At 42.8% G+C, this 25,560-nt stretch overlaps 1 protein-coding gene across 1 annotated transcript; it reads right to left on the reverse strand.

The window, feature by feature from the left end:
* Window positions 1-576: 576 nt before the first annotated feature.
* LOC112565629 (myophilin-like) lies at window positions 577-21,420 on the reverse strand. The gene is made up of 5 exons (XM_025241197.1): window positions 21,170-21,420; window positions 4,246-4,400; window positions 3,831-3,957; window positions 2,777-2,884; window positions 577-2,598 (listed from the first exon to the last, which is right to left on the reverse strand). Exons 1-5 carry the CDS (start codon window positions 21,221-21,223, stop codon window positions 2,410-2,412), a joined length of 633 nt encoding a protein of 210 aa, XP_025096982.1. The 5' UTR covers window positions 21,224-21,420; the 3' UTR covers window positions 577-2,409.
* Between the last annotated feature and the right edge of the window lie 4,140 nt (window positions 21,421-25,560).

Raw genomic sequence — 25,560 nt, forward strand, 5'->3', positions numbered from 1 at the left:
CTGCTTTATTAAAAAAAAGATGTTCAGAAGAAAGGAAGTAAAAGATAAAGGAAGAAGAAATGAAAGAAAGAAAACAGCAAACAAAAGAATAAACAAAAAGAAAGAAGGAAGCAGAGCAAAAAATAACTTGTTGAAATACTTTTGAAATGGAGTTGTGTGCCCGCCAGGGATGTTATGTGTTGCCTAGTAAGTAGTCCTTCACTGCATTTTAGTTCTGGCACGCGTCTGCCTTTCTAGTCGTGTTTTAGCATACCATGGGGCAATCGCCTTCTGTTTTCTTGTTGCTTAGGGGTCGTTAGAAAGTCCTTGTCTGAGTTGCTTTTTCTTGTTGTGCTTTAACGGCTGTACTTGAGAATTTGCTTACTCAGAATACTTGCCTCACAACTCAAAGATATTTTGCGCAAAGTGGTTCTACCATCACCATTGCACCAACCTCACTCACCTTGACTCCTACCCCTCCCCTACCCCAAACACAAGCTGTTCCCCATCGCTCCCATCCACATCTCCAACTCATATTTTCTGCATTCTCTCACAACGCCAACGATATTCTCAAGAACACAGAGCAAGACATCGGTCAGCAATGAGCTGTATAAAACATGTAAAAATATTTAATAATAATAATAAAGATAAGAGAAAAAAGTAATAATCACAACTACAGCAAGAACACGGGCGGGTCGGTGGACTGGAAGCAGACTCTGGACACAAGCACAGTCACTTCTGCACATCTCAAGATTACACCTGTAACCTTAAGTCCCCCGTCTTGTGAAACTGGGATACTGCTGACGAATTCGAACAGAAATTTTCAATTCCCCATTGCCATTACTGGGTGATACATGAGGTACGAGGATTTTTTTTTTTTTAAAAGAAAGAGAAGTCCTTAACTGGATTTGATTGAACTGGACTTATTCTGTTTAAGCTCTGGTGCATGAGGTACAAAGGGGCCGTAACCACAGACTGGAAGTCCCTCCTTCCTGCTGTTCTTGGATAGAAACAACTTTGCTATCAGACCTTCTTGCATACAGTTATTAAGATTCACTTGAATATTTTATTAAACCTCAGATTGCTTTGCATGTAATGTTATTACACTGTCTTGTATATAGCGTACTAGACAAGTGCAGATCAAAGATATATCAAACCATCGTTGTACCATCATCTCTCTCATCATCACTGACGAAGAAAACCAGAGACGTTCTTTACAGGTGGTTAACTTTTCGATTTTTCGTCTTGTGCAAAAATGTAAGAAAATGTAATCCAACCATTCATCATAAACTTGAATCAGCTGAAACATTCTTATCTTCACCGTCACCCCTTCCTCTTCTATCCCTCCATTAATTTTCTTTTTTTCTCTCGTGAGTTGATCGCTTATTTTGAAACTCATTATTTTCTTCTATCTTGTCATTTTAGATAGCAATGCTTGTAGATAAACGAAAGGTAATTTCCAAAAGAGAAAACACTTAGTAGATGAGGAGATACTGAAAGCGATGAAAAAAGACCCGCTGTGAAATACATTGGCTGGACGGACCGATGTGTTACAGCAGCATAAAGATGAGCCCCCAACTTCCACTGTGTTTCATAACGCGCCTACCCCAGTGAACATATCAATAGAAAGAGTTTGTTAAATAGCTAGTCGTGTCAAGGTCTCGCTAGTCAGGAACACTCTGAGTCAACGCTGAGGGGCGACCGTTCGTCAGAAGATGGTTCTTCTACAAATGAGTGAATTCTTATCCCAATAATGCTGCGAGTGATTTTTGTATGTGGAAAGCAGCCTCTGCAAACAAAATAATGTCAGTAAATGAAAGGTCTCTCTTTTTTTGGCAGTGTCTACAATGATATGTGTTATTCTGGACAAAGCACGACCTGTTCAACTGACCTTACGGTCCATCTGATTTCAGACCGAGAGTTGTCTTGCCCTATTCCTAGGCGACGGATGTTATCACAGAAGTTTCAATGAAAATATAAGCATGGGTGGACAAGAATGAGCACCGTCCTTAATGAAGGCCAGGACACCTAGCTGAAACCTTGGTTGTTATTTGTTTTGATAACATTTTTACAATGGTGTCATAATGCTTTCGTTTTGGGATAAATACCTTCATTCGAGCATGAGACATTCAGCACTCATCATGTGACCTGTGGGATTCCTCTGGCTACAATGACGTGTGCAGCATGGCGTTTAACCGCTTTCCCCTGTCTGTTAGTGCTAATCAGCGTCTACAATCGGTCAGATTGGCAGTCGCTTTAGAGTTAAAAAATATTAAATTGTATTCTAACCGATTGTAGGCACTACTCAGCAAGAAGTGGTAAGCGACCAGAACATTTTCTGCTAACTAAAGGTGCTGTCAGCGTGTACACATAGTTTGCTCATGCGCAGTGAGACCCTACACGTACGACTTGACCCGGAAGCGGAAGATGTCATTCTTGCAGGATCATGCGTTTCTTGCCAAAGTTCATGCCGGCCTGGGTGGCGCCCTTGTTGGTGCCGTACTGCAGGCTGATGACGCGTTCCGACGCCCGAAGGGTCTCCTCCGAAAAGTTTCGTGGGTTGGCTTCTGATTTCCGTGGCCACACCCGCTGTCCCGTGTAACTAGGGCGTGACTCGACCTGAAAGGGATAGAGGTCATGTTACACGTGTAAAATACTTTATTTTTTAAATTTATTTATTCCTGAATAGTTTTAAAAGGAAGAAATAACTTCATTGCCTAAGGAGCAAATTTTACCATTTCTTTACCTGTTTATTCATTTGTTGCTGACTTACTCTAAAATTTAAAAAAAAACTGACCTCAGTGCCCAAAGAGCGAATGCACGCGCAGACCTTTGGGAGGTTGGTTCTCTCGTACAGACAGTCCGTCTGGAAAGTGTCCTGTTCTGGGACTCCTAACTCTTGCGCCTGTAACAAAATCGTGATGAGTAATCAGCCTGTAACAGGGAAGTCAGGACGAGTGTTAAGCCAAGTAATACTGACCGATAAAAATACAGTGGAACCTCGGTTTACGAACTTAATCCGTTCTGGAGAGCTGTTCGTTATCCGAAATGTTCGTTATCCGAAACAATGTTTTCCATAAGAAATTAGATTTAATTGGTTCCCAGCCCTGTTTGACTCGCTAATATTTGAAAGTTACTATACAGTTACATGTGACATAAATATTCCCTTTTCTGTAAGGTGACAGACGCAATACTTTGAAATCAGTTGGCCGCTCCTTGTCATTGCTCTTGATCTTCTTTGGAGCCATGATTGAGGATTATCGCACAACAATCACTAAATAAGACGACTGATCGTAACTGTGTCTCGAGCGCAAATGATTGCATGCTGACGTGTGGTTCACGTGATCCGAAATTTTGTTCGCTATCGAGACAGAAATTTTTGTTCGTTAACCGAAAAATTCGCTATCCGAGGCGTTCGCTAACCGAGGTTCCACTGTATGAGATATTTCTTGATGACTAGCTGAGTTAAGGTATACAGAATGGTGTGCCGTGGTAATCATCTTCAATGAATTATTTCAGTCTGATTAGACAGACAGACAGATAGATATTTAAGTTTTGCTGATGTGCGCTTATCTATCTTTCGATATCTATCTAGCGATACTTTTTTGTTGTTTCTTTTCTCAGGCTCGGAAAAACTACAAACAGCGTTTGATTATCCGTCCATTTGTTATTTATTTATTTTGGTTATTTCGTTGTACGAGGGAAGGAGAGTGATGTCCCTTTGTCTAACTGACTTGAGGGTGCTCTCCCTCACTTTTCATGTTTGCCCGTTAATTTTCGTAAAGTTTTGTGTGGTGATGCTGCGGGTTACAAGTGCACAAATCAAATTAAAATCAAGGGAGGGGCCTCACCTTGATTATGAAGAGCTCTATTCTCTCGCGCTCTCTGGCGGCCTCAAAAGCCAGGTTGTTGGTTGACTGAAACGTACGTGACTTGAAGTCCAGCTTCAACTCATCAGGCAGGAAAGCATTCACCAGGCTGCGAAGAAATGACACCACACTTTATAGTACATTATAATCTGACCTCATCATTCTAGCTGTACTTTAGAAGCGCATTTATGTTGCGTTTTCCGTTGTCATAGTAACAAGTCCAGTTGCATAGTGTGAGAGAGGTAGAGCAAGAAAGGAGATAGAGAGGTGTGGGGGATTTTAGAAACAGATAAGCTTCTAAACAGCTTACTTCTAAATAAATAAGAACATTTTGCAATCATCTCGCAGTCTACTAGAACGTGGTGTAAAGGCTTTTATCACATGGCTGGACACTCACTAGCACAGCAAGCGTCCGTCCTTGAGAGTCTTGTAGAAATTCTCCATCACCTTGTAGCGTTCATTGCTATCTTCTATGGGAAAATTTTGACCCGTTATGTCGCGAATCCAGTACAGAATCCTCTTGGCCTCTTCGGCATCGAAACTAGCATCCACCTAAAAAGAAAGAAAAAAAAGCAAAAAAGGTCAGTCCACTTAGATGGAAGGAAAGATCTATCTTCATTATCCGCTTCAAACCTTTTGTCTATTTGCGGTCTGCTGCGAGAAATGACTACAGCTATTTGAAGTCTAACTTTTAATTTTAATCTTAATTTAACTCTTTGATAAACGTGTAAAAGCTTATGAGAAAACTTCGACTAGCGATGAGTTTTCGTTGGTTTATGTTTCTGTTTATGATCGGTGCAAGCTGGTAAACATTTCAAAGTGTGAAAATAAAAAATAGAGAAAGATTCTCTTGAGAAATTCTAGAGGTCAAATGGTAAAAGGGAAAACCCACACACCTCCTTTCCCCATCCTAAAGACAGTTCTAAGTGGCAAAGAGTCGAAGCGCCAAACCTCCGAAGTGTCTCGAGGTCTCATTGTATTGGCAAACAGGTCAAAGATCAGTATGTTGATCAACGTTCTAACGTCCCAAACGTTAGTCCCCAAACTATTTGTTTGCCTGATACAATCCATGATTGTGCCAAGGTTGGTAAAACCTCCAACTGTTTGCCCGGTAAAAAGAAAAGCGCCACCTACCGGCGCCATGACCTAGCACTGAGTCACTGCTGCAACAATTTCTTTCCTAATAAATACGCAACTTAAGCATTTTGCACTCTCCCCCTTCCTGCAAGTCTGTTTTACAGGTAAGCAAAAATAATTTTTTTTAAAAATACAAAAGTGAAAAAAAAGTAAAAAAGCAAATTCGTTTTGATGTTCCGCTAACAGCTTTCCGCTGATTACACTCGCAAGACAAGAAAGCACATCCTTCGAGCCTTTCTCATTCTTCATATTTCGCATTCTTTCGGAAAAAATACCCTTAGTCGCCTGGAACTGCTGCCAGCTGCAAGAATCCTACTTTTTCCTTCCAAATCAGTTTTTCTTTCTTTTCTTTTCTTTTTTTTTTCTTTTCTTTCCTTTTTTTTTTTTCCTTTATGTTCAGACCCACACTTTCCTTTTCCAGCCTTGACCTCTCTTTCGCAACCTGCCTCGACTGTTTGAAAGTGTCTAAATCGAATTTCTTCGTACAATTTTAAACAGACATCGAGTAACGATCCCACAACAAGTTTGTTTGAAGCAAAAGAGTGAAATAAACAATAACAACCGTGTTCACATAAACACCTGCAGAAAATTTCTAGTTCTTGCTGAACACTCCGTTTTCACGTGTCATTTCTGATGGCTTAAAATATAAGGCTAGCTAGAAAGGACATCGATCTGAATTGTTTGAATGGAGCTGTAGTTTTAAGAGAAAACCTATTCACGATTGTTGTCTTAAGGACTTTTAATTTCCGGGCTTCAGTTGCCTTATGTGTAAATGTTTATGAATAAACTCATTACTGAAAAAAAGGTAAAAGATGATCTTTGCCTTTCATAGATATTTGTCATAAATTACATATGTATATATGACAGGCTGTATTTTTATACGCTGCTCTGTACAAGTGATATTCATGGTAATTGTTGCTACTATTAAAGGAAAACTGGAAAAATAAATTTATTTAAAAGTAGATTTACTACATTTATTTTGCCAAAACATTTCACTTCGAAGCTTAAGATTGGGTGCGTGTAGGGGAGAGAATTCTTTGTTTTAAAGAAATATAAAGTAAGGGAGGGAAGGCTCTGAGAAGGGAAAGGATGAGAGGAGAGGGATTGGTGTTTTACACCGACCCATCATCTATATCACGGCTGGGCAGTCAGTCCTGTAAACACATGCCAACTGCAGAGAGAGCAGCGTGCCCTAGACGGGAGCTGAGCCAGGACAGCCAACCTTCACTGTATTGGTGACAGGCGCTACCCGTTGCGCCACCTGGCCGCCGTGAGACAGGAGAAGCGAATGAATACGGCTAGAAAGCTTCATTCATGACTGGTCTGGGCTGGGAAAGACAGACAGAAGCTTCAGCAGATGTCGAGCGGTCAGGTAACTATGAGGCACTGAAGATGTTCTTCCTCCAGGTACAGCAAGAGATCAAAGAAGGGAACCGCTTCTCAAGAGCTTAAGGTGAAGACGAGCTCCACTCTCTTCAACTTCCAGACCGACCCACCCATCCCCAGCCACCCAGCCACCTACAGCAGCTTGAGAAGGGGGAAGGAGGAGGAGGCCTAATGACCCATCGGCACGGCCTTTGGTCCCCTGCTCAGCTTTATTTCTGTCTTATATTCTGGAGAGGCAGCGAAAAGTAAACTGTCTGAGGCCCCAAGCACACTGAAGGGTCTGTTTGTCAGAAGAGCCAACGTCTCTGTGACGTCACTGGGGCTCAGAACCGCCTTGCCGCTGCCAGGGTGTCAGCAGTTTTAGGAAACCTATTACTCATGCTTGCTGCTTTCTTGGCTGGCCAAACAATTTTTATTCCTTCTTTTCTTCTCTCTCTCTTCCTTTCATTTCGTTTTTCCTGATTTTTCTCCGTCATTAAAATCGATTAAGAAAAAAATAAAGAACCAGCCAAGACGTTTTCCAGCCTTTAAGGAAGTTTACAGCATTTCCGGAATGCAAGTTAAGGGAGAGATAAATTATTTGCTTTTTTATTTCTGTTAGATGTCGTCTTCCCGTCTGCAAGGCATTAGCTGCAAGGTTGTGATTACAAAGTTCCACCTCCCACAATGCTCTTCTGAACTGACCTTCTGTCTATCCAGGAGGTGTTTCTTTCTTTCGTTTTGCCCACAATATGTTTCTTCTTTATCGTCTGCTGCACGCTGTGATATGCGGGCGCGTGTCCACCCCAGTAGATTGTGCTGGTCGACTGACTAACCAACAGTTTACACGGTAATCTCCTTTCTGCGTGATATGCATTTTGTTTGCTAGTCTTCTTTTCTAAAACATCTTCTCAGCTGCCTCTTGTGGTCTGCTCATAGCTTGAAATTTTCTGTTTTGTAGTCTGCTTGAAACTTTTCCCGCCGTCTGCTCACCTTAACCCTCCGGACGCTTCCATCTTCTGTGAACACCGAGCAATGCTATTTGTAGGAGAGACGTGGTGGAGGTTCAGAGTTATTGAAGCATTAACACCTACCGACTTGGCGCTTGGAAATTCTCCAATTATTTTTAAATGCCGTTTTAAGCACGTGTGGAAAGTCTTGACAGGATTTTCTAAAAGCCTCATAGGATTTGGGGTCGGAATGTGTGTGTGTGTCTCATAAGTGAAAGTTTCATTCCTTGCTGTACACATAACATTTACTTATCGATCATCAGTGTTGGAAGTGAAAAGCAGTATCAAAGATGGTGATCAGGTAGATAATACGATCGACTGTCAAGGGTTCCACTCTAGCCAGGCCAATGACTACAAATCTCCCTCCATACCCGGGGACAGTTCAGTTCTAGACGGCGGATGGAGCGAGCTGGGTTCCACCATTCACATTCGTAGACTAAAAACAGTGACTGCTTACAACTCACTCCTCCGATAACATTTACCATTAATTTTTTTTTTGATTAGAGACGCGTTTACAATTGTTTTCTTATTACCTGTTTAATGTCTAAAAATTCAGTTCTTTAAATGTTGCAGCAAATATACAAACTGAACGGGCCAAGTTGTTGAAATCCCGGGACACAGGTGTGGCCTCCAACTTGCTAAACAACTAAATGTCACTGTAGGCCCAGGGCTGAAGCTCCAGGGTAGGAAACATGCCAGACAGTAAAATGTCCCTTAATGTCCGTATCTAAAGTCCTAAAGAAGGTATGTGCTAAATTTACGGAGAAAATGTTGTCCTTGCAAAAAAGTGCAGCTGCTCTAGCAGGTGTGAAATCTGCTGATTCTGCATGTGTGTCTGTCTCCCAATATGGTCACTAACACAGTTTTCTTGCTTTCTTCGAACAAAATATGTGTGACTGTTCGTTGCATAGTGTAAAATTGTGCATGCTGGCTTTACATCTTCAGCCAACTGAAAAATTATCACTCTCTAGTTCTAACAATCATGTCTCTACACAGCCTAATCTTTCCAATGATTTATCTACAGTCTCTTCAACCTGTATTCTACAACAGACGATACAGACATGGTTCAGGCGGTTTCCATATTTTTAAAATTATTTTCTATACGTAAAAGGCCCATAAACTACAGTAGTCCAACGGATTTTACAGTCGCTTTTATGTTTTGTCCCTCGCGCAACTCACCAGTCAACGGTTCATAATTAGAAGGTCGCTATCTTATTTTAAAATGAAACTCGCACGTGCTGTCAGAATAAAATATTCTAGTGAAAAACGTTCCTTGTTTATTGTTGCGCACCTGTACCTTGTCTCACCCGGCATGAACCTGAGGCAGACAGACAGCCTCGTCTAGTTCGCCACGTGCGCGATGGATCACGCGCTCGTATCAGACGCGCCCAGCAGTCTTCTGCGATTCGCACGGCTGATTACCTTTGTCTCAGCCCAGGTAATATCCGTTTCACCCCAGGAGAACCTGTGGGGGGAGTTTAATTTGCTGGCAATCAGGCACGAAGGACTTTCTCTTCGTAGGTTCAAAGTTGAAGGCAGTCACATAGACTCGAGGATCTTTTGTTTTGTTTTGTTGTTTGTTTGTTTGTTTTTTTAAATCATCGTGGAATCGTATTTCCTTTTCACTTCTTAAAAAGAAATGTCAAAATAAACGAAAGGAATCATGAAATAAAGAAAAAAGAATAAATCAAAATAAAAAAAGTAGAATCAAAAGCAAGAAACAGAGAAAGTAAAAACAATGAAGGGCACAATCGAAAAGAAAGAAAGAAAATTAAAATACTTGAAAAAAGATGACAAATGGCTGGCGATGGGAGCTCGGCTACAGCAGTGCTGCGGAACCACAACAACAGCATTCCTCTTTCCTTCTGGAAAGGAAAGGAATTTCTCTCCTCACCAGGCCTTAGGCGTGGCAGAAGCTAGTAGATGAGGTCCATTTAACGAGTTTTAGACCGGAACCTTTCAGTCTTTCTCGAGAAGAGCTTCCTCGCATGCTGTAAACATGCCGCCATCGCCATTAGCCGAGTGGAGTCAGAAGCCAGGGCGCGCGGCGAGAGAGCTTTTCGCTTGTTTCCAAAAATAGAGGCAGGTCCTCCATGAAGACTGGCCGAGTACTAGGGGGGGGCTTTTGAAGCTGGTTTGGAAAAACTGTAAAAAAGGGGGAAACGCTCAAAAACCTTTTTCCTGGCATCGTTTGTGAAAATCCACGTCAGCGAAAACGGGATCTAAGTCAGTTTATCTTCGAGTTCCTATCTCCGGGCCCTGAAGAGCTCTTCTTCCGCACGCTTCTCTCCCCTCTCTCTTTTGTTTCTTGTTCACAGACACGTTTGTGTGCATGAAAAAAAGATAGAACGAAGGAAAGAAAGACAGACTGTTTAATAACAGTCAAAGGAGATGAATAATGTGTGACAATAACAAGTATCGGGTGATAACAATTTAATTGTATGTCCTGCCAAATCGTATGTGTTTACTTAGTACAAATACATTATTATGATTTTTGTCTCTTACTGCACTACTCGCAGTGCCAAATGAAGGTGTCAGACTATGGTAGGAAGGGCCAAACCCACTCTGCCAACATATATTTACGTATGGTGCACAGCGGATCCTTTTACTCGTCTTTAACTCAGCTCCGAAAAGGAATGATGGACAGAAGGAAAGAAGACAGTGTTAGCAGATTAAAAAGAAAACAAACTCCGAGGCGAGCTCATATGCCTGTAAAAAAAATCGTGCATGGCATCTTTCGCGTCATCCTCCGAGTGATAACCTAACCGCGCGAGGCCTAACCACGAAACATGAGGCCGGTTTATGTTAAGATTACTTTGAGAACTCGACTGAAGCAAAGATACTGTCAGCTAAACTACTGGCGAGGGCGCTTTGCTGTATCAGCTCTACAAGTGTTGTGTTCGTGTGTGTGTGTGCTGGCAAGCGTTTGTGTAGGATAAAAACTTGAAAAAGAAGAATATGCAAAAAGAAAATGGAGAAAGCACGCACGAGCACAGACACAAACTGACACAACATTTTTTTTGTCACTTCTTCAGCCACAAAACAGAAGCAACTCCTCTGCTTAGAATCAGCTCTTGTATCTCACATATCACAGCCGCTCCTGAAAATATTTTGACAATTCCCAAAAGATGTGTAAACGTGTAAAGTAGCGCCCCCACTACACATCCAAACCCAACGCAGGAATATAATGCCGGAATTGTTACTCATGGATAGCTTTTTTTAAAAAGACATGCGCGTGGGGCATGCACTGAACGACCTCGGTCATGCTGGCGGGATAGACTGTAAAAGACAACGAGGGAGGGGGAGAGCGAAAAAAATAGATGAGTAGTGGGAAAAAAGCCAAGGGAGGTAAGGAGGTAATTTTTTTTATAAACTAAATTTTCGTGCAACTTCTGCATTTATTGTCGTAGTTATCCCACCCTGCCATCTCTTTTCTATCATTCCGAAAAAAAGAAAACATTCTACTGACGGAGGTTCCGATAAGCAAGCAGCAAACCTCTTATAAAGGAAAAGTCGGTTTCATTTAATTTTCTCTCAAACTTCATGTCGACAACGCTCGGTTCAAGTTGTTTTCTTAGCCTCTCGGTAATTTGCTCAGCACCCCAGGATACTCGTTCAGCCCAGCTATTTATGGCATGAGGTTTTGACGAAAATGCCGATGAATGTTTGCCAAGTTGAAGATGAAGCTCGTACGAACAGCGCAGTAGCCTGCACTCCCATCCTTGACCCTTGCCAAGGACACTGCAATGCGTCGGATTTTTTTCTGTTTCTGTTTAGTTTTGGTGAGAAGGTGCGACGGAGAAGGATACAGTTTGCTGCTGCTGTTAAACCACGTATCTTTCCTTCGTTTCTTTTTAAATTATACACGCATGCGCACTTTCTCTCATGCTCTTACACCATCTCCTCCTCCTCAAAATTAAAAAAAAACCTATTGGTAGAAGTAGAAGTATGTGAATGGGGGTGGACCTAACAGTTCATAAAGAATTGCGATACTAGTCTTTATGCGTTTGTTTTGTGGTGTGTTCTTCATTTTTTTATTTTGTGTACATACATCTTATAGGCATGTGGCTATGCGCGTGCGCAATATTGCCCTGTTGTTTCCATGCTGTTTTTTCTTCCCCAGCTGTTATGGGGTTGTTTTTTTTTTTCTTATAATTTTAGTGTTCAGAGGATCCGTTCGTGCACGTGTGAGTCACTGCATGCAAATATGCTTCATGTTTGTGTGGAGAGAGTGGGGGAGGAGTTCGTTTGCTCGCTCTGTTACCCTGACTCTTGGACAACATAGCGTTTGAACCTAACGGCATCTCTTTTTTCAGACCTTGCCAGGAACTCAAGAAACTTACTCTTTGGAACCCAACATGCTTCCTAAGCAAAAGCATCTTCAGTCGGTCGGTTTCATTCACAAAAAAATATTTGTGAGAAGTTTCTATCAGCGAACAACACCCTGAGCGTCTGCTTGGCAGAGTGTCTTAGCTCTTATCTCACGAAGTTTTATAATGAATGTATCGCGCATCAATTGTTTTAAGAGATGAAACCTGTACTGGATACGTTGCTTCTTATGTACTGTCGATCAGTCAGTTTAGACACTGATGAAATATTAGCAACAATCTGGCTTCTGGAACACTAGGGAGATCACGATTTGTGACTTTTGGTCAACAAAATTTCCTAGACCCGACTAGCATCATTGGCAAGCAGGCTATACCTTACTTTCCTAATGTGACTTATTTCATACCCATTGCTAAAGTCAATCCATTTTGTCGAGCGGCTATTCCAGCTATACCTATGTTGATTTATTATAGCTATGCTAATCTTAATTTACTTTCATAGGTCAAGTTATAATTATCATTATAGGGACTAACTATGTCAGACAATCTTTACTAACCTATGGACTTCGGAGAGGCATTAACCGTCTTCAACAACTAATTTCTCCCAAGAGGCTGCCAGACATTACCAGACTACCGACTTCCCGTCAACGGCTGTGGAGGTCTAGCTAACATTAGCTAGTCTACCTCCAGTCGACAATACCATGTTTCAACAACTCTACCCACGTCAGCACTAGGTGCTATCTTTTCACAACAGCCATCGAGTTACAGTTGAAATGTTGATCCACATAATCAGTGTCGAGCAAAAATATCTCCGCCGCAGTTGGCGATCTGTCTAACCGTGATGTTGCAAAACTCGACATCGTTTGTGGGAAACCCGGATCGGTTTGGAGTTTTGTCAACGGGCTGCCAAGTTGAACAGACGCAGAGAACCTGTATTTCAACTCTAGCCGACGCGAGGTAATCTTAAAAAAAAATAAATTCCCCCAGACAAAAAAAAAAAAAAAGTTGCAGAGTGAGTGATCGGGTCAAGGTGATATCCCCAAGAATAGTCTCCCAGAGAATGAAAAACTTAGCAGGGAACCACTAAAATAGGTCTGCAAAAGGCGCCCACCTACTTGATGACTCAAACTACAACACTCTCTCTCTCTACCCCTACCCCTACCCCTGGTTCACCGTGCTTCGGTTGTCTTCCCATTCCTCATAGGTCCTAACACAACGTCTCTGCACCTGGGCACCCCCACCTCTTGCCCGTTATAAAGATGGAGCCCCCTTGTCTACTGCCGGCCAGCGAGTGTGAAACTGAGATACTTTTTAATGTTCTCTGCCACGTTGAAAGCTGGAAAAGCTGCTGCAGTTGTCTTTTTGTTATTAACTGCTGGGGAAGATTTCCAACAGCATCACTGACATATGTCTGTTGTGTATCTTCTCGTTATTCAATCTCTCTCTCTCTCACACACAGACGCATGTGGATAGGTTAAAGGTGCTCAGCTGATAAAACAGTTTCGTGTGAACTTTGTTTTAGAAATAAATTATTTTTCAATGGGCTTTGTCTTTTACGTTAACACATGAACTGCTGAGTAGGCGATAATTTTTTAGAATTTTCTTTGTTTGCATGTAGCTAATGTTTATTGTCCGTGTAGATAGTAACTTTATCTAACAGCCTGCCGTGTTCTCTGTTGTTAAATGACAAACGAAATGTTATTTCAGTTTTCATGTGCATTGTGTGACGTCAGCTAACAGATATCACCAAGAGAAAAATCTTGGTGAACATTTGTAATCTTTCCGCAGACCCCAAGCACAGTATAAAAGCAAAAATAAACCTTAAAATATGTTTATGAGACCTGGAGCAAAGCCTTGGAATCAGCGCCAGAGATAAAAATAAACATATAAAACGGTTGTTTATTCTTCAGGCTCTCTGGTAGCGCCTAATTACGATAGAGAAATGGGAAAAAAAGATGAAGAGGATTTGCAGGATGTCGTCCTCTTGTGGGAAATGGAAGCATATGCACGATGTCTTTGATGATGAGGAGGAGGAGGAAGAGGAGGAGGAGGACGACGACGACGACGAGTGAAGTAAAGTGTCAAGAGAACTCGCCTTTCGCCTGCATTCCAATTTCCTGTAGCTTTCCACCATTCTCACCTCGAGAAATTTTTTTAAAGTTCTTTTTATATCACACTAGTTTTTTGCTTCTCACGGGAAGGCCACAAACACGGCCACCGACGTAGATGTGAAACTCAAATGGCACTCCCTCCTCTGACAGCAAGGAAGTAAATAAATTTGACCGATACCTGGCTGGTTTACCTGTGCTCTGGGCTAGAGATAGCGCTTACCTGCGAGATGCTAACCTTTCATCCACCCGAGCAGCTTGTCTTCATTAAGATTAAAGCGGCGAGAGCGATGCAGTAGCGGCCAACGAAAGATAGTGAATTTTCTCCTGCCAACAGGAGCTCAACCCATCCAGTGCTCAGTCTCTACTCAACCTAACGCTTGGTGGCAACTTTACCAACTTGCCTTGTGCCAATGACTAGCGGTCCAAAAGTAAGGAGTTCGTTTTTCTGGAAAGAAAGGGCGGATTTAATTTAGTATTTTTCCCATAAGCCCATAAATAAATGTTGCGATGATTATGGGTTCATGAGATGAGGCACTCAGGGCAGAGGTCTAGCAGTGGAACCGGCCTATAAATGGACTACAGGCTCAACGCGAATGCCAGGACGACGGGGATTAACGAGATGAACGGGTGGCGTACACTGTATCTGACTAATATGATGTCACTAACTGCCAAGTCTTCAACAGTGTGGCAGAACTTTCTCGTTTCTTAACTATGTGAAGCACAACACACTGAATCCGCTGGCTAAAGCAGAATTATATAATTTTATATTAAAATATTATTTAGATAATCAGATAAACTCCTAGGTCAAGCGAAGCGCCTCTTTTCAACGACAGGACCCCGTGTATAACTACCCCGCTGGTAAAGTTATCTCTTCTTCATGCTTGCAATCCCAGAGGAGTGCTTTTGCCGACTAGGCTCGTATTTCACAACAGCAGACATCGGTCGGCTAACGAGAGGCAGTGCTCGCGAGGAAGCCATGTTCACATACCAGCCCTTGAGGTCACGTGTCTGTCAGTCCCAGACAAGACTCTTTTTTTATCCTAATGTTTACTTTCTCGGAGGGTCAGAAATTATCGTTAACGCCGAGTAAGCTAGTTGGTGTAAATGCTGAGGAAACCCTATTTAGCTAATGAGCGTAAGAACTTGACTGCAAGGGAGAAAACTAATTCGAGTTATCAGCTTTTTTTTTTGACTGCTCTTTTTGCAGTTAGAACTTTTGACATTTTCATGTACATTTAAAAGTATTTATATGGATTTTTCAATAACCAAGTGGGGAGAAGCCACACTGGAGCATAATACACTAGCTTTGCCCTACTGCTCCACACAAATTTCTCACAAAGTTTGTCCTTTTCGCTAAAATCAAAATGGACGAGAGTTAACTTCAATAAGAACTTATAACCATAAAAATAGAAAATTCCAACATCATTTATTACACTTATATTCGGAGATTTTTACAATAATCTACCACGTCTGAACATTTAGCGGAAAGGGAAAAAAAATCTTACTCAGAAATATGAAATTGATAGCTTGTTTACTTTTAAAGAATTGCTTTTTAAAAAATGCTCTCTTTCGTGAAGACAGCTGTTCTACCCTCGTTATCTTTGCTTTCGTGTGGTGCAGATAATGCCAAAGTACAACCGCCACCCTCGCAAAACCCAAACAAACAGAGAATTCTTCGACATAAACAAACCTAGGTTTGAGGAAGCAGGAGGAACACGGCTGTTTCTTCCTCCCGGCCTGACCTTTCAGCGCGGCTTGCTGCTGCCGGTCGGGTTGATAAAATACTGAGCCGGTGTTTTCCGAGTCTGTTTTCTTTCCGGTGACAGTCTGATTAGCCCTCGCCTCATTAGAGTAAATAGATCCTCCCTCTTGCCATACAGCTTGCAAGTTGATTTGTGATGAACAAATACGGATTCTAGAAAAGAAGACAAATCTGTGTGTGTGAGGAGTGTGGATAGGTGCGTGCGTGTGTAGTATATTCAGACGGTATAACCAGCTTCATAACCATAACCAACCATCAGAACCGGCCATCTGAATGCAATTAACCTGCTGAATGGTGACAGATCAGACACCGGTGTACTTGTTGTTCTCAGTATTGTTTATCTTTCTTTCTTCTGCCTCCTACGTCTTTTCATCTCTTTTGTATGCTCATCCTGCTTCCGACAGAAGGTCACAGACAACCGGAAAGAAAACAAACAGGTGTGTTTCAAGGGAAGTGATCTGTGCAAGTTCCCACCTCCTGATTATTGCTTCCGTTTTACACAGTCTCTAGAAAATGCCAGACGATTGCATTCGCAATATTTCTCTCTGTATGCGGCTGTCCGTGATGCTGTACACACCCAGTCGTGTGCTCGTGAATTTCCTGATGCACCTGCGGAACTCTTCATGATTGATGAGTAATACACTCGAGGAAAATAAGGGCTTCCTGGACAAAACTTGTACATCTTGTGGCGACTGCGTACCTACGATATTTCAGCTTCAGGGGCAGACTATCGTCACTGAGTCATCGGCAGTCGTCCTGCGTTATCTCCCTTATCGCGTCAAATAAGATTGTGTAACCTCCGGCTGCTGCTTCAACGTAAAACGGTTTGCAATACTAATGCCAGAGGTGGGAGTGGGGACAAAAGACGTAGTTATTTAAAATATGGTTAGTTTTATCGTTTCACGTGCATAAATTTGCTTCTCAACGAGTCTTCATGAAAACACTGGGTTTTTCCCCCTATACTATGATATAGTATGGCAATATATCGATAAGGAAAATAAAAATAAAGAATTCTAATAAATAAACTCTACAATCACACACTTAGAGCTACCTTACAGCTAAGCTACTAGCTTAACTCATCCTACTGTCCTTTTCATTCCTTCATACAAGAACCTATGTATGATAAGCCTCCGACTTCCACAGATGAGTGATGGTCTCCGCATTGTTTCCCTCTCACTAGTTCGCTCGCTCTATCCATTGTTTGTCGTTCCGACCGCGCGTGCAATTGCTTGTGACTTTCGGTATCATATGAGTTCGTAAATTACATGCAAGTAATTGTCGTACTCGTACAACTCTTTTATTGCTGGTCCGGGTTGCATACGACTTAAGACTTTCATGTATTTTTAAGACCTGGCATGCACACCACCAACAGCGATCTTTAGATATGAAGATGAAAAACTAATTTCAAGACCTCACATGCAACCCAATCCTTCGTGTCAGTGCGACAGTCTAACATCAGTGACCTCTCGTCCATAGTAAGAGTTCACACTGCAGTGTGGTGCCCGACATGTTTAACATTCTCCGCATTCCTGAGACTCAGCTGCTGGTGTGCCATCTGTCCGTGCTTCATCAGCCGGCGGTAGTAGCCGACACGGGATGAGGTTTCCATGACTACGCTGGTTGTATCTCACTGGCTATGGAGCAGACTATTATCTCTGACGTCATTTGGAGGACCGTTGGTCGGAGCTGTAGCTGCTGGAGTTCACTAGGTTACTTGCTTGGGAATTATTGGTTGGCAGAAACGATTTGGCACTATGAAAATGATGATTTCGGGGAGAGAGATGAACCGGAGAACTCAGGAACCTCAGAACCCTGAGAACTACTCGCCCTGATATAACTTTAGTTGCTGACACAGCGTAAAACTCAAGCAGCCAAACAACAAACATCGAGTTTCATTCTCGCTGTGCTTTATAAGCGAATGTTTTTATTCACTAAAAATTATTCCTAGTAACTCTATGCTTGAACGTTGGTGCTGGTATTGTTGTAATAGTCGTGGGTGAGATGTTTCAGCTATGCAAAGGAAAAAAAAAACATATTTAAGTTTATCATATGTTTACGATGAGCAGCTGGTGAGCTTCGAAATCTACAAACTCGACATATACCAACGATAAACCTGTTCTTTCGGATAATAAACATGTCTCGACACATCCTCAACATGTTTTTTGGGGTTTTTTTTAATGTTTGACGAACACTTGGCAATATAGTAAAGACAATGAGTTTAGGAGTGACGAAAGCTTGCAAAACGCACGAAACGTCTGCGCGTGTGCATCACGAGCGCGTGTCAGCGCATTTTAAACACGCGCAGCGCCTAATAAAAGTGCGTTTCGTTTGCATTTTCGGGAAGCAGGAGCTGGCAGGTGCTGCTCTTTGCCAGGGCCGATGCCACCTTCAGATAACTCGCCCTCCTTCCTTCCAGTCCGCCCGGCTCACTCCTCGGTGATGTCTAGCGGAATCGTTCCTCCCTAGAGATGGATGCGAGTGTACCGTTCATCAGCTGCCAGCACTGGCTTCATTCTGCTCGCTGATAGTCCCCCTCCTCTTATCGTATTCCTGCAATAACCGCCTCCCACACCCGCTACAGAAGCCTTCACGATTTGCTTCCCTGAAGCTATCAGAGTTAGTTTTCTAGTTATCAGCGACACATATGTATGTTCCAGCCCGAAAAAAGGAAAAAGTTAAAAAATATCATCCTCTCTTTGACCCACTAAACGTTTGCCATCTCCAGTATTTTAAGTGTAAATGATGCCAAAATACCTTGATTGATACAGAGAGCTGGGAAAGCTGACATGGCAATGCATCTCATGGTGTCAGTTAATGTTACACAAAAATACACGAGAGACTCACATTTAGATAAGATCCTGATGAATCAGCCCTCTTTTTTTTCAGTTGCGATGTAAACGTTTTTATTATTTATTCATTATTTTGGTCCTTAGTTATTTATCCATACGACCGATAAAATCCATGTAGCGTTTTTCTTTAATTTCTGTTTCGTCGCAGTCATTGTCGGCGTACCACCCGCAGCCACTCTGAGGTTTCTGATGCATGCACAGTTTATTGGTGAGCTGTAAGTCAAAGGTATCCCCCGCATTCTCCGCGGATTGAAAACATTTTGTTCCTTGGCAGCATACAGAAGACAGCTCGAACAAATTATGTGCATATCAGACTTTTATCTTCCTGCTTATTTTCTGAAAATCCGCAGTGTTTAGGAATTCAGTTTGCCAGAATCATGCTGAGAAAACAATAACGTAGAAATAATTTGGAGCTGGACTGTATTTTTGTGACTATACCTGATGATTTTTTTTTTAATTTGACGAGCTGACCGGGTACCTGTGACATTTTAGAAGGCATACAGATGTCATTCCTCTTACCCTTCCTGAAGCCTTTTTTTGAACTGATCACGGTGATATCAGACCAGTAAATTCGATGAACCTATCGCCACACACGACATTGTGATTACTCTTGGGTTCAGGTTATCTTCCTTGTGCTTCTTTCATCGTCAAACCTTCAAGCCGAGGACGATAACCCCGAAATCGGAGAAGTCGCACACACTGATGTACGATAACTGAGCCTTCAGTGCGGCCTGAAAGAATTGCATCAGGTTGTTCTTGTACAAGTATTGAGATCTGAGCGAGTTGGGACTCACCCTCTTGTCCGTGGATATGACTCCTGTTCACATGAGCTGGCCGTCATCGCAGACGGAGGGTATCACTCCAGCTTCGTCTCTTTATCTCTCTGACATGTTCTTTCCTCAGTGCAGTGTGGAAGCGATGAGGCATCAAAGAAACCAGCTGACCATTTCAACGTTGGTAAGCCGTTTTCAGTGTTGTCATAATGTCATGATAAAATCCCTCACTGTTTGCCGGCTTTACCCTCTCTGTGCAATATTTTTCTTAACAGTTTTGTTCTAATAGACGAAGAGTTGTGTGAAATGCTTCTTCCAAAAATCTACAAGCAGATACGCTAAATGAACATATGGTCCCAGTTCTCCCATTGGCTGAGATCTTCACAACGCAATCCTGACGTCTGAGTTGTCCACCTTTTTGTGCATAATAATGTTCATGCTCATGCATCTCGAGAACAGAAGGAGAATATTCACCCAGATTTTTTTTTTGGGAAACTTTATCTTGCACTAATCTTTACCAAGTCATAAGAAAAAGAATTTGCAACCCACTAGACCTTTAACCAGTTCTCAAAACCAGTCAAAGGACTTTCAGTATACTGATACCGTTATTAGTAACGGTCTTGTTACGGTCTGCCTTTTCTTCCGTTACCCTAGTCCATAAAGTAAGCTTCCGGTAATCTTCCTTATCTTGGTCAGCGCAAAGAGAGTATCACTTTGCCGACAAACGCAAAAGCAGGCGAGTGAGATGCCGTGGCCATGGCAGCCAAACACGGATTTCTCTGTTCGGAACTCCCTAGCGCTGGCCTCGCTGAGGCATCCGACTATGCTGAAAAATAAGCTCTTTGTCAACGATCGTAAACATATATTTTCCTTTCATTTCTGGCATGCGCGTACAAAACTCTCTCTCCTTCACACACACACACGCACACAGAAGATTCCTGAAAGAGCTACTTACTCCCAGAGCACCTCATATCTACGTAGCCTTCTAACTGCCCTGGACACAACAAACACGCTAGTAACTCGGAGCATGTGCGGTGTATGCACACGGCACCCTCACGATGGAAAACACTCGAAATCACCCCTAAACTCTACCCTCTACCTCCACATTTTGTTCTACATGTGGTTCAGGCATCATCGTGACCTCTCCGGGGCAACTTCGGGGTACTGCCTGTCGTTTTCCTCCCATCCTCTCCCTCCTGTTTCCTTCCTGCCCTCAGTCCGTCCTCAGGGGGTGAATGTAAATGTAAGCACCGTGTGTGTACAGTCAGGCCTTTGCGACAAAACCGCGAGTGTGTATCCTGGCACCTAAACTTTGCCAAGATTGGTACGAGGTGTACCGAAAGCAAGTTTAGTTGACTCTACCCTTCCTTCGCGAGACACTGTGAGGACAACCTTCTTTCCCTGTGATGTGCGTGTGTGCGTGAGACTGTGTATGTGCGTGTTTGTTTGTGTAACTACGTGCGTACCTGTGTGCTCACCCTCCTTTCTCCATTTTAACCCTCCCTACCCTCAATGCTCCCATACAACTTATTTGCGTGGTGCGTTGCATGGTGCTTCATGTCCTTCTCTGTCACCTTCTGACACGTCTCTACAACAGCACACATCACATTCTACTCAGCTAAGACACTCGTTTCTCTTTAACATAGAGATTCTTCATTAGTTTATTATTCCCCTTTTTTCACTATACCCCACCCACCCTTCCACACACATACGTATAAATATAGATAAAACATTCATCAGCACCACAAACTTCCTCTAAAGGCTTGTGTATGAATGAAATGTCTTGTAGGGAGGAACTGGAAAAGAAATTATGAACAGCTGTTCAACTTTTGCCAGAAATCTTTAACAACACGACATTTGGTAAGCAAAATGGATTACGCTTACTTCCGGATGAGACTATGGGCTCTGTTGCGCATGTAAAATATTTTTTTTTTTTTACTAATTAACGAGGACAAAATGAAGGACGAGAATTGAGAGGAAAATGTTTACCCTCGTTTGCGACTCGCGTCCAAGTCCAGCCTTTGGTGCTCGTAGTCCTGACATGGTTGAGTGAGTGAGTGATGTGCGAAAAGTCCAAAACTTTACTGGCGTCCTCGAGCGCACCGTCTACCTGCTCCCGTCGCTCTGCTAGTCTCGGGGGTCTTGTCGGTCCCTCCCTGTCAGTTTTCCTCCTTTTCTCTCTTCCTTCTTTCCCTTTAGCGACGGACGAGGGAGCAGCGCTCGCGATAAGCATTCGCGTGCGCCCCGCGCATTTCATGACTTCACCCTGCACGTGAAGAACTAATTTACATATCACGTGACCCGCTCCCCCACCGTCCATTGGTGGCACTGTGATTCAGCGTTTTTACTTACCATTATCTGCGGGTTCCTGGAATGGCCAAGTTTGGGCAGCTGCAAAGTTCTCCTCCTTTTCTCCCCCTTCCCATCCCGTGTCTGCTATTTCATCGCTTCCTCAGAACCCGCTGAAGATACCCAGCTTGCGGTGCGAGGAAGACACCTCTGCAGCCTCAGCCATTTTTCCTCTTTTTTTTTTTTTTCTTGAATTTTTTTTCTCAAGACTGCGGCTTTATTTAAAGCAGCTAGTATTGCAAACATAAGGGCCATCAGGGTCACAAAACTCGAAGGTGAGGGGGCAGAAGCAGATGAGTCAGCTTTTTTTAGTGTTGAAGGTTCGAGCCGTGCCGGCGGAATCCAGCAGCTGGGTGCATCTACTTGTAAATTTCAACCTTAATGAATGTGTTTAAATCCTGGAGGTAATTAGGCTTTGCTGCTGTCTTTGTTCGTGGCGTCCGCTTTCAGAAGCGATCAGAGTTATTTCGTGACTTTCAGTACCCGGGTGGAGAGAATGCCAGAAGTCTCTCAAGAACGCTAACGCGGAAAACCTGTTTAGATAAGGTTAAGCGGGTACTCTGCATCAAGGGATGCAAACCCGATGTATGGTGAGGGAGTACAATAGCAGAAATCAATTGATCTTTGTATGAATATTATCAGAACTAACCAGCCGAAGTCATTATATTACTTTATTATGATGAACCGCAAGAATGTCACCATGTCGAAACCTTAGATATGGACATCGGCGTCATCCATCGAGAATATTCTAAAGACGATTGTCTTCTAAGCTATCAATAATTGAAAAGATGTATATTATTATAGGCATCGTATCATTATTGTAGGAGCTGTCGACGTCTGGTAAAATGGTGTCGCTGTAGTCGAAAAATAATCTGGTCTCACTATAATTTCACTGGCCACAAATCTCCAGACACCTACTAAGACCTGACCTATGACTCCCAGTGATTACGATTACCTGAGTTGTGGATGAATTTTTTTATATAATACCTTTACTGTGTGAGTTAAGCAATCCCCCAAAGACTTCAATGCCATCATTAAAGAAAATCATACTTAATACCCTTAAACATTTTTTTATTATTTCCCGTAGCATTCTTGCGATAAAGCCACAAACTGCACACCAGGAGTCAAACATAGATGGCAGCACTTGAGTTCCATTATGAAAGTGCCAGCTTTTACATGACGATGCAAGAAAAAAAATCTGTATAGAAAACATTCTCTTCAGACATCTTAATTAACTCTTCTGCTTTTCGTCCTGCACGTCATCAAGTGTACATCAGCGAATTAGGAGAGTGCGTCTGAAGGTGGTTCCAGAAGGACCAGGGACTACCTGCTACATGTGCTGCAAGAAATCAGTGGGTCTGAACTTAGGAGAAGCCAGCTCTGTCTGTCTGTCCACCAGCAAGCCAGTCCATGTGTCTCCTGTCTGCCGAACTGTTGTCCAAGCGTCTGTTTCTCCCACTACCTCACTCTGTGCAGAAAAAAGTTTGAAACTTTAAAAAATACATTTCAAAGGTAATCCTGTGACCTTCCCTTTATTAGGGAGTGATATTAGGGTCCCCACTTTCCTCGGGGCCATCTCCTCTTCCTCACCTTATCTTCTCCAGACCTTAAAGGGTCAGGTACTCATTCCACAGGTGGTTTTACTGGGTAGCCTGCGTCACATAAGTAATGAACAGGCTGTGGGTGCCTTCTGCTTATGACTGCAACAACTACTGTCTATCCTGAGATGAGAGTGTTACGTCACATGATCACAGGAAGTAGTGACATACCGCAAGGAAGAATGCATCAACGCATGGCTAAACTATTATGCCCATACTCTCGTCTGCATTGTTTGTATAAAAACTCGTCTGCTGTATGTCTGTCTTATCTGTACCTCATTTGGTGAGTGGGTGGGTGGGTTGGTGGGTGGGTTGGTTGGTTGGTTGGTTGGTTGGTTGGTTGGTTGGTTGTTTGTTTGTTTGTTTGTTTGTTTGTTTGTTTGTTTGTTTGGGGGGGGTTACAATACCTGTTTCTTTTTACTTGTCTGATCAGTTCACTCAAAGCAGACAGCTCTCTACTTCTCATTTTTCCCGTTCCAAGAATCAAGACAAAAACACATGGCGAACGCGTGTTCACCATCTTAGCATCGACTTTGTGAAATCCTCTCCACCAGCAGACGCTAAAGTCACTCAAACATGCGCTTAAGATACACTTGTTCAATATAAAAAATCTAGATAATTAGAGAAGTTCCGTCTGGACCGATGTTCAGCGGTATTTTAAGCTTTTATTTATTTATTTTTTTAGTTTGAAGTGTTAAACGAGTGTGTCGTTGTATTTTAATGGGTCGTCTCACAGAGCGTGACCCAAATGTAGTGCACCAGTGCTTTATAAATGTACAAATCATTCTGCTATTATTATGTAAAAGTTAAACACAATGTAAACCCTCATATACACGAAACTGTATTCGCATGTGACATACAGTGCAGTGAGCTAAGGGTTTACCTCCAGCATCTGTCGGAGTCGCGAGAACATGACACCAGCGTTATGTTTTTGTTTGTTCTGGCTCGCGAGCCAAAGACCAAACAGGTAAATAAATGGCTGTCCCGTGTCATCCAGTCGTCAGAGTGTCGAAGTCACAGCTTAATTAACTACCAAGACATTGTCGTCACTTTCGCAAACAGCAGCATGCAGGTGAGAATCGCGAAGATGGCGATCGCTCTATGCGGGTCATGACCTCGTGCGTTTTTTGAAGGTCTGTAAGCAGCACTTGAAACTTTTTCATCTTCTTCCGGTTGTTTGAAGATGTAAGTATTGTTTACCATGGAAATTTGTAAAAAAAAAAAAAAAAAAAAGGTTTGCTTAAATTAAATTTCTTTTAAGTGACTGACAGTTTTTGAACGAGAGGGTAGTAGTCATGAAAGCAGTGAACAGTGAGTGGTTCGTAATGTCTAAAGCAGGACATGTGGAATGCGGAGATCGTCTAACTTTTTTACATCTCTTGATAAATCGGGAATCTACTTCTACTAATTGGACTCAAGACGTTTTCTGAAATCGAGCATTGTAACCACTAGCCAAGGGACAACAGCCGAATGAATTCTAAGCCAGAGAGCACCATCACATGCCGTGTTAGTGAAAACTTCACCACATGCCATGTTAGTGAATATATGAACGTATGTCAAGTTACAGGACACTTCTCCGCACGCAGAGCTTTTGATTGCATGCCAACTGACGATAACACATCGCTATATAGCCACTAACGTCGGAAGTGACGTCAGAGACGGACGATGTGGGTGATCGATCTTGAGCATGGGGCAATCGCGTGGGATGCTTGTCTTGTAAACCTGCTCATGTGACCGCTCATGGGGCAAATGCAACACGGTTCCCCCCACACAAACACACACACGCGCCCCTCCGTCATGTTTTCCTTGGCCTCCCGTGAAACCTGACGCTTCCTTCAATCCTCTTTTTGCCAGCCCACCCCGTGCTACCCTGTTAAAACTTTACTCTCTCTCTCTCATGTTTTTACCTGACTGGAAAAAAAAAAAAAAAAAACTGCCGTGAAATGAGAAGTGTTTCGTCTGGAGAGGAAACCTCACATACGGAAACAGTCGCGCGCACGTGTGTGCGTGTGTGCATTTGTGTGTGTGTGATGTCTGTCAGGACGAAGCACCTGCATCATGGCAGACCACGCGGCCGGCTGTTTGCTGTTTAACCTGCTACCTGAAGAATGCCGGCGCTTCTTGACCCGACCCACACCGAACATGGCTTTCAGGGGAGATGATGCGCCCAACCTGCTGCTCTCCCCTGCCTCTGCCTTGTCCAGCCTTCGCTAACGCCCTAGCGCACTGACGCGCATTCTGTGCAACGTTCGCGATGACGTCACAATCACGAAACCTACCAAAAAAATAAAAACTTTTCTATCTTTTTTAATGGAGGTGGGGACGCCAAGCAACCGTGCATTTGTTCTGCTTGACAGAGCCCACGTTTGAATATTTACGAATCTGCTGCCAAACGTTCGCAATCTGATCCTCCCTTAACTTTCAGTTCCCTGA

This window comes from Pomacea canaliculata, linkage group LG6 (genome assembly GCF_003073045.1).
Source record: "Pomacea canaliculata isolate SZHN2017 linkage group LG6, ASM307304v1, whole genome shotgun sequence".
Taxonomy (NCBI): domain Eukaryota; kingdom Metazoa; phylum Mollusca; class Gastropoda; order Architaenioglossa; family Ampullariidae; genus Pomacea; species Pomacea canaliculata.

Excerpts from the sequence above, each read along its gene's own strand:
- LOC112565629 (XM_025241197.1), bottom strand. The coding sequence starts at position 21,223 with ATGTCAGGACTACGAGCACCAAAGGCTGGACTTGGACGCGAGTCGCAA. Across the intron at positions 4,401-21,169 it reads GACGCGAGTCGCAAACGAGG|GTGGATGCTAGTTTCGATGC; the intron begins GTAAACATTTTC and ends CTTTCTTTTTAG. Across the intron at positions 3,958-4,245 it reads GACGGACGCTTGCTGTGCTA|CCTGGTGAATGCTTTCCTGC; the intron begins GTGAGTGTCCAG and ends ATTTCTTCGCAG.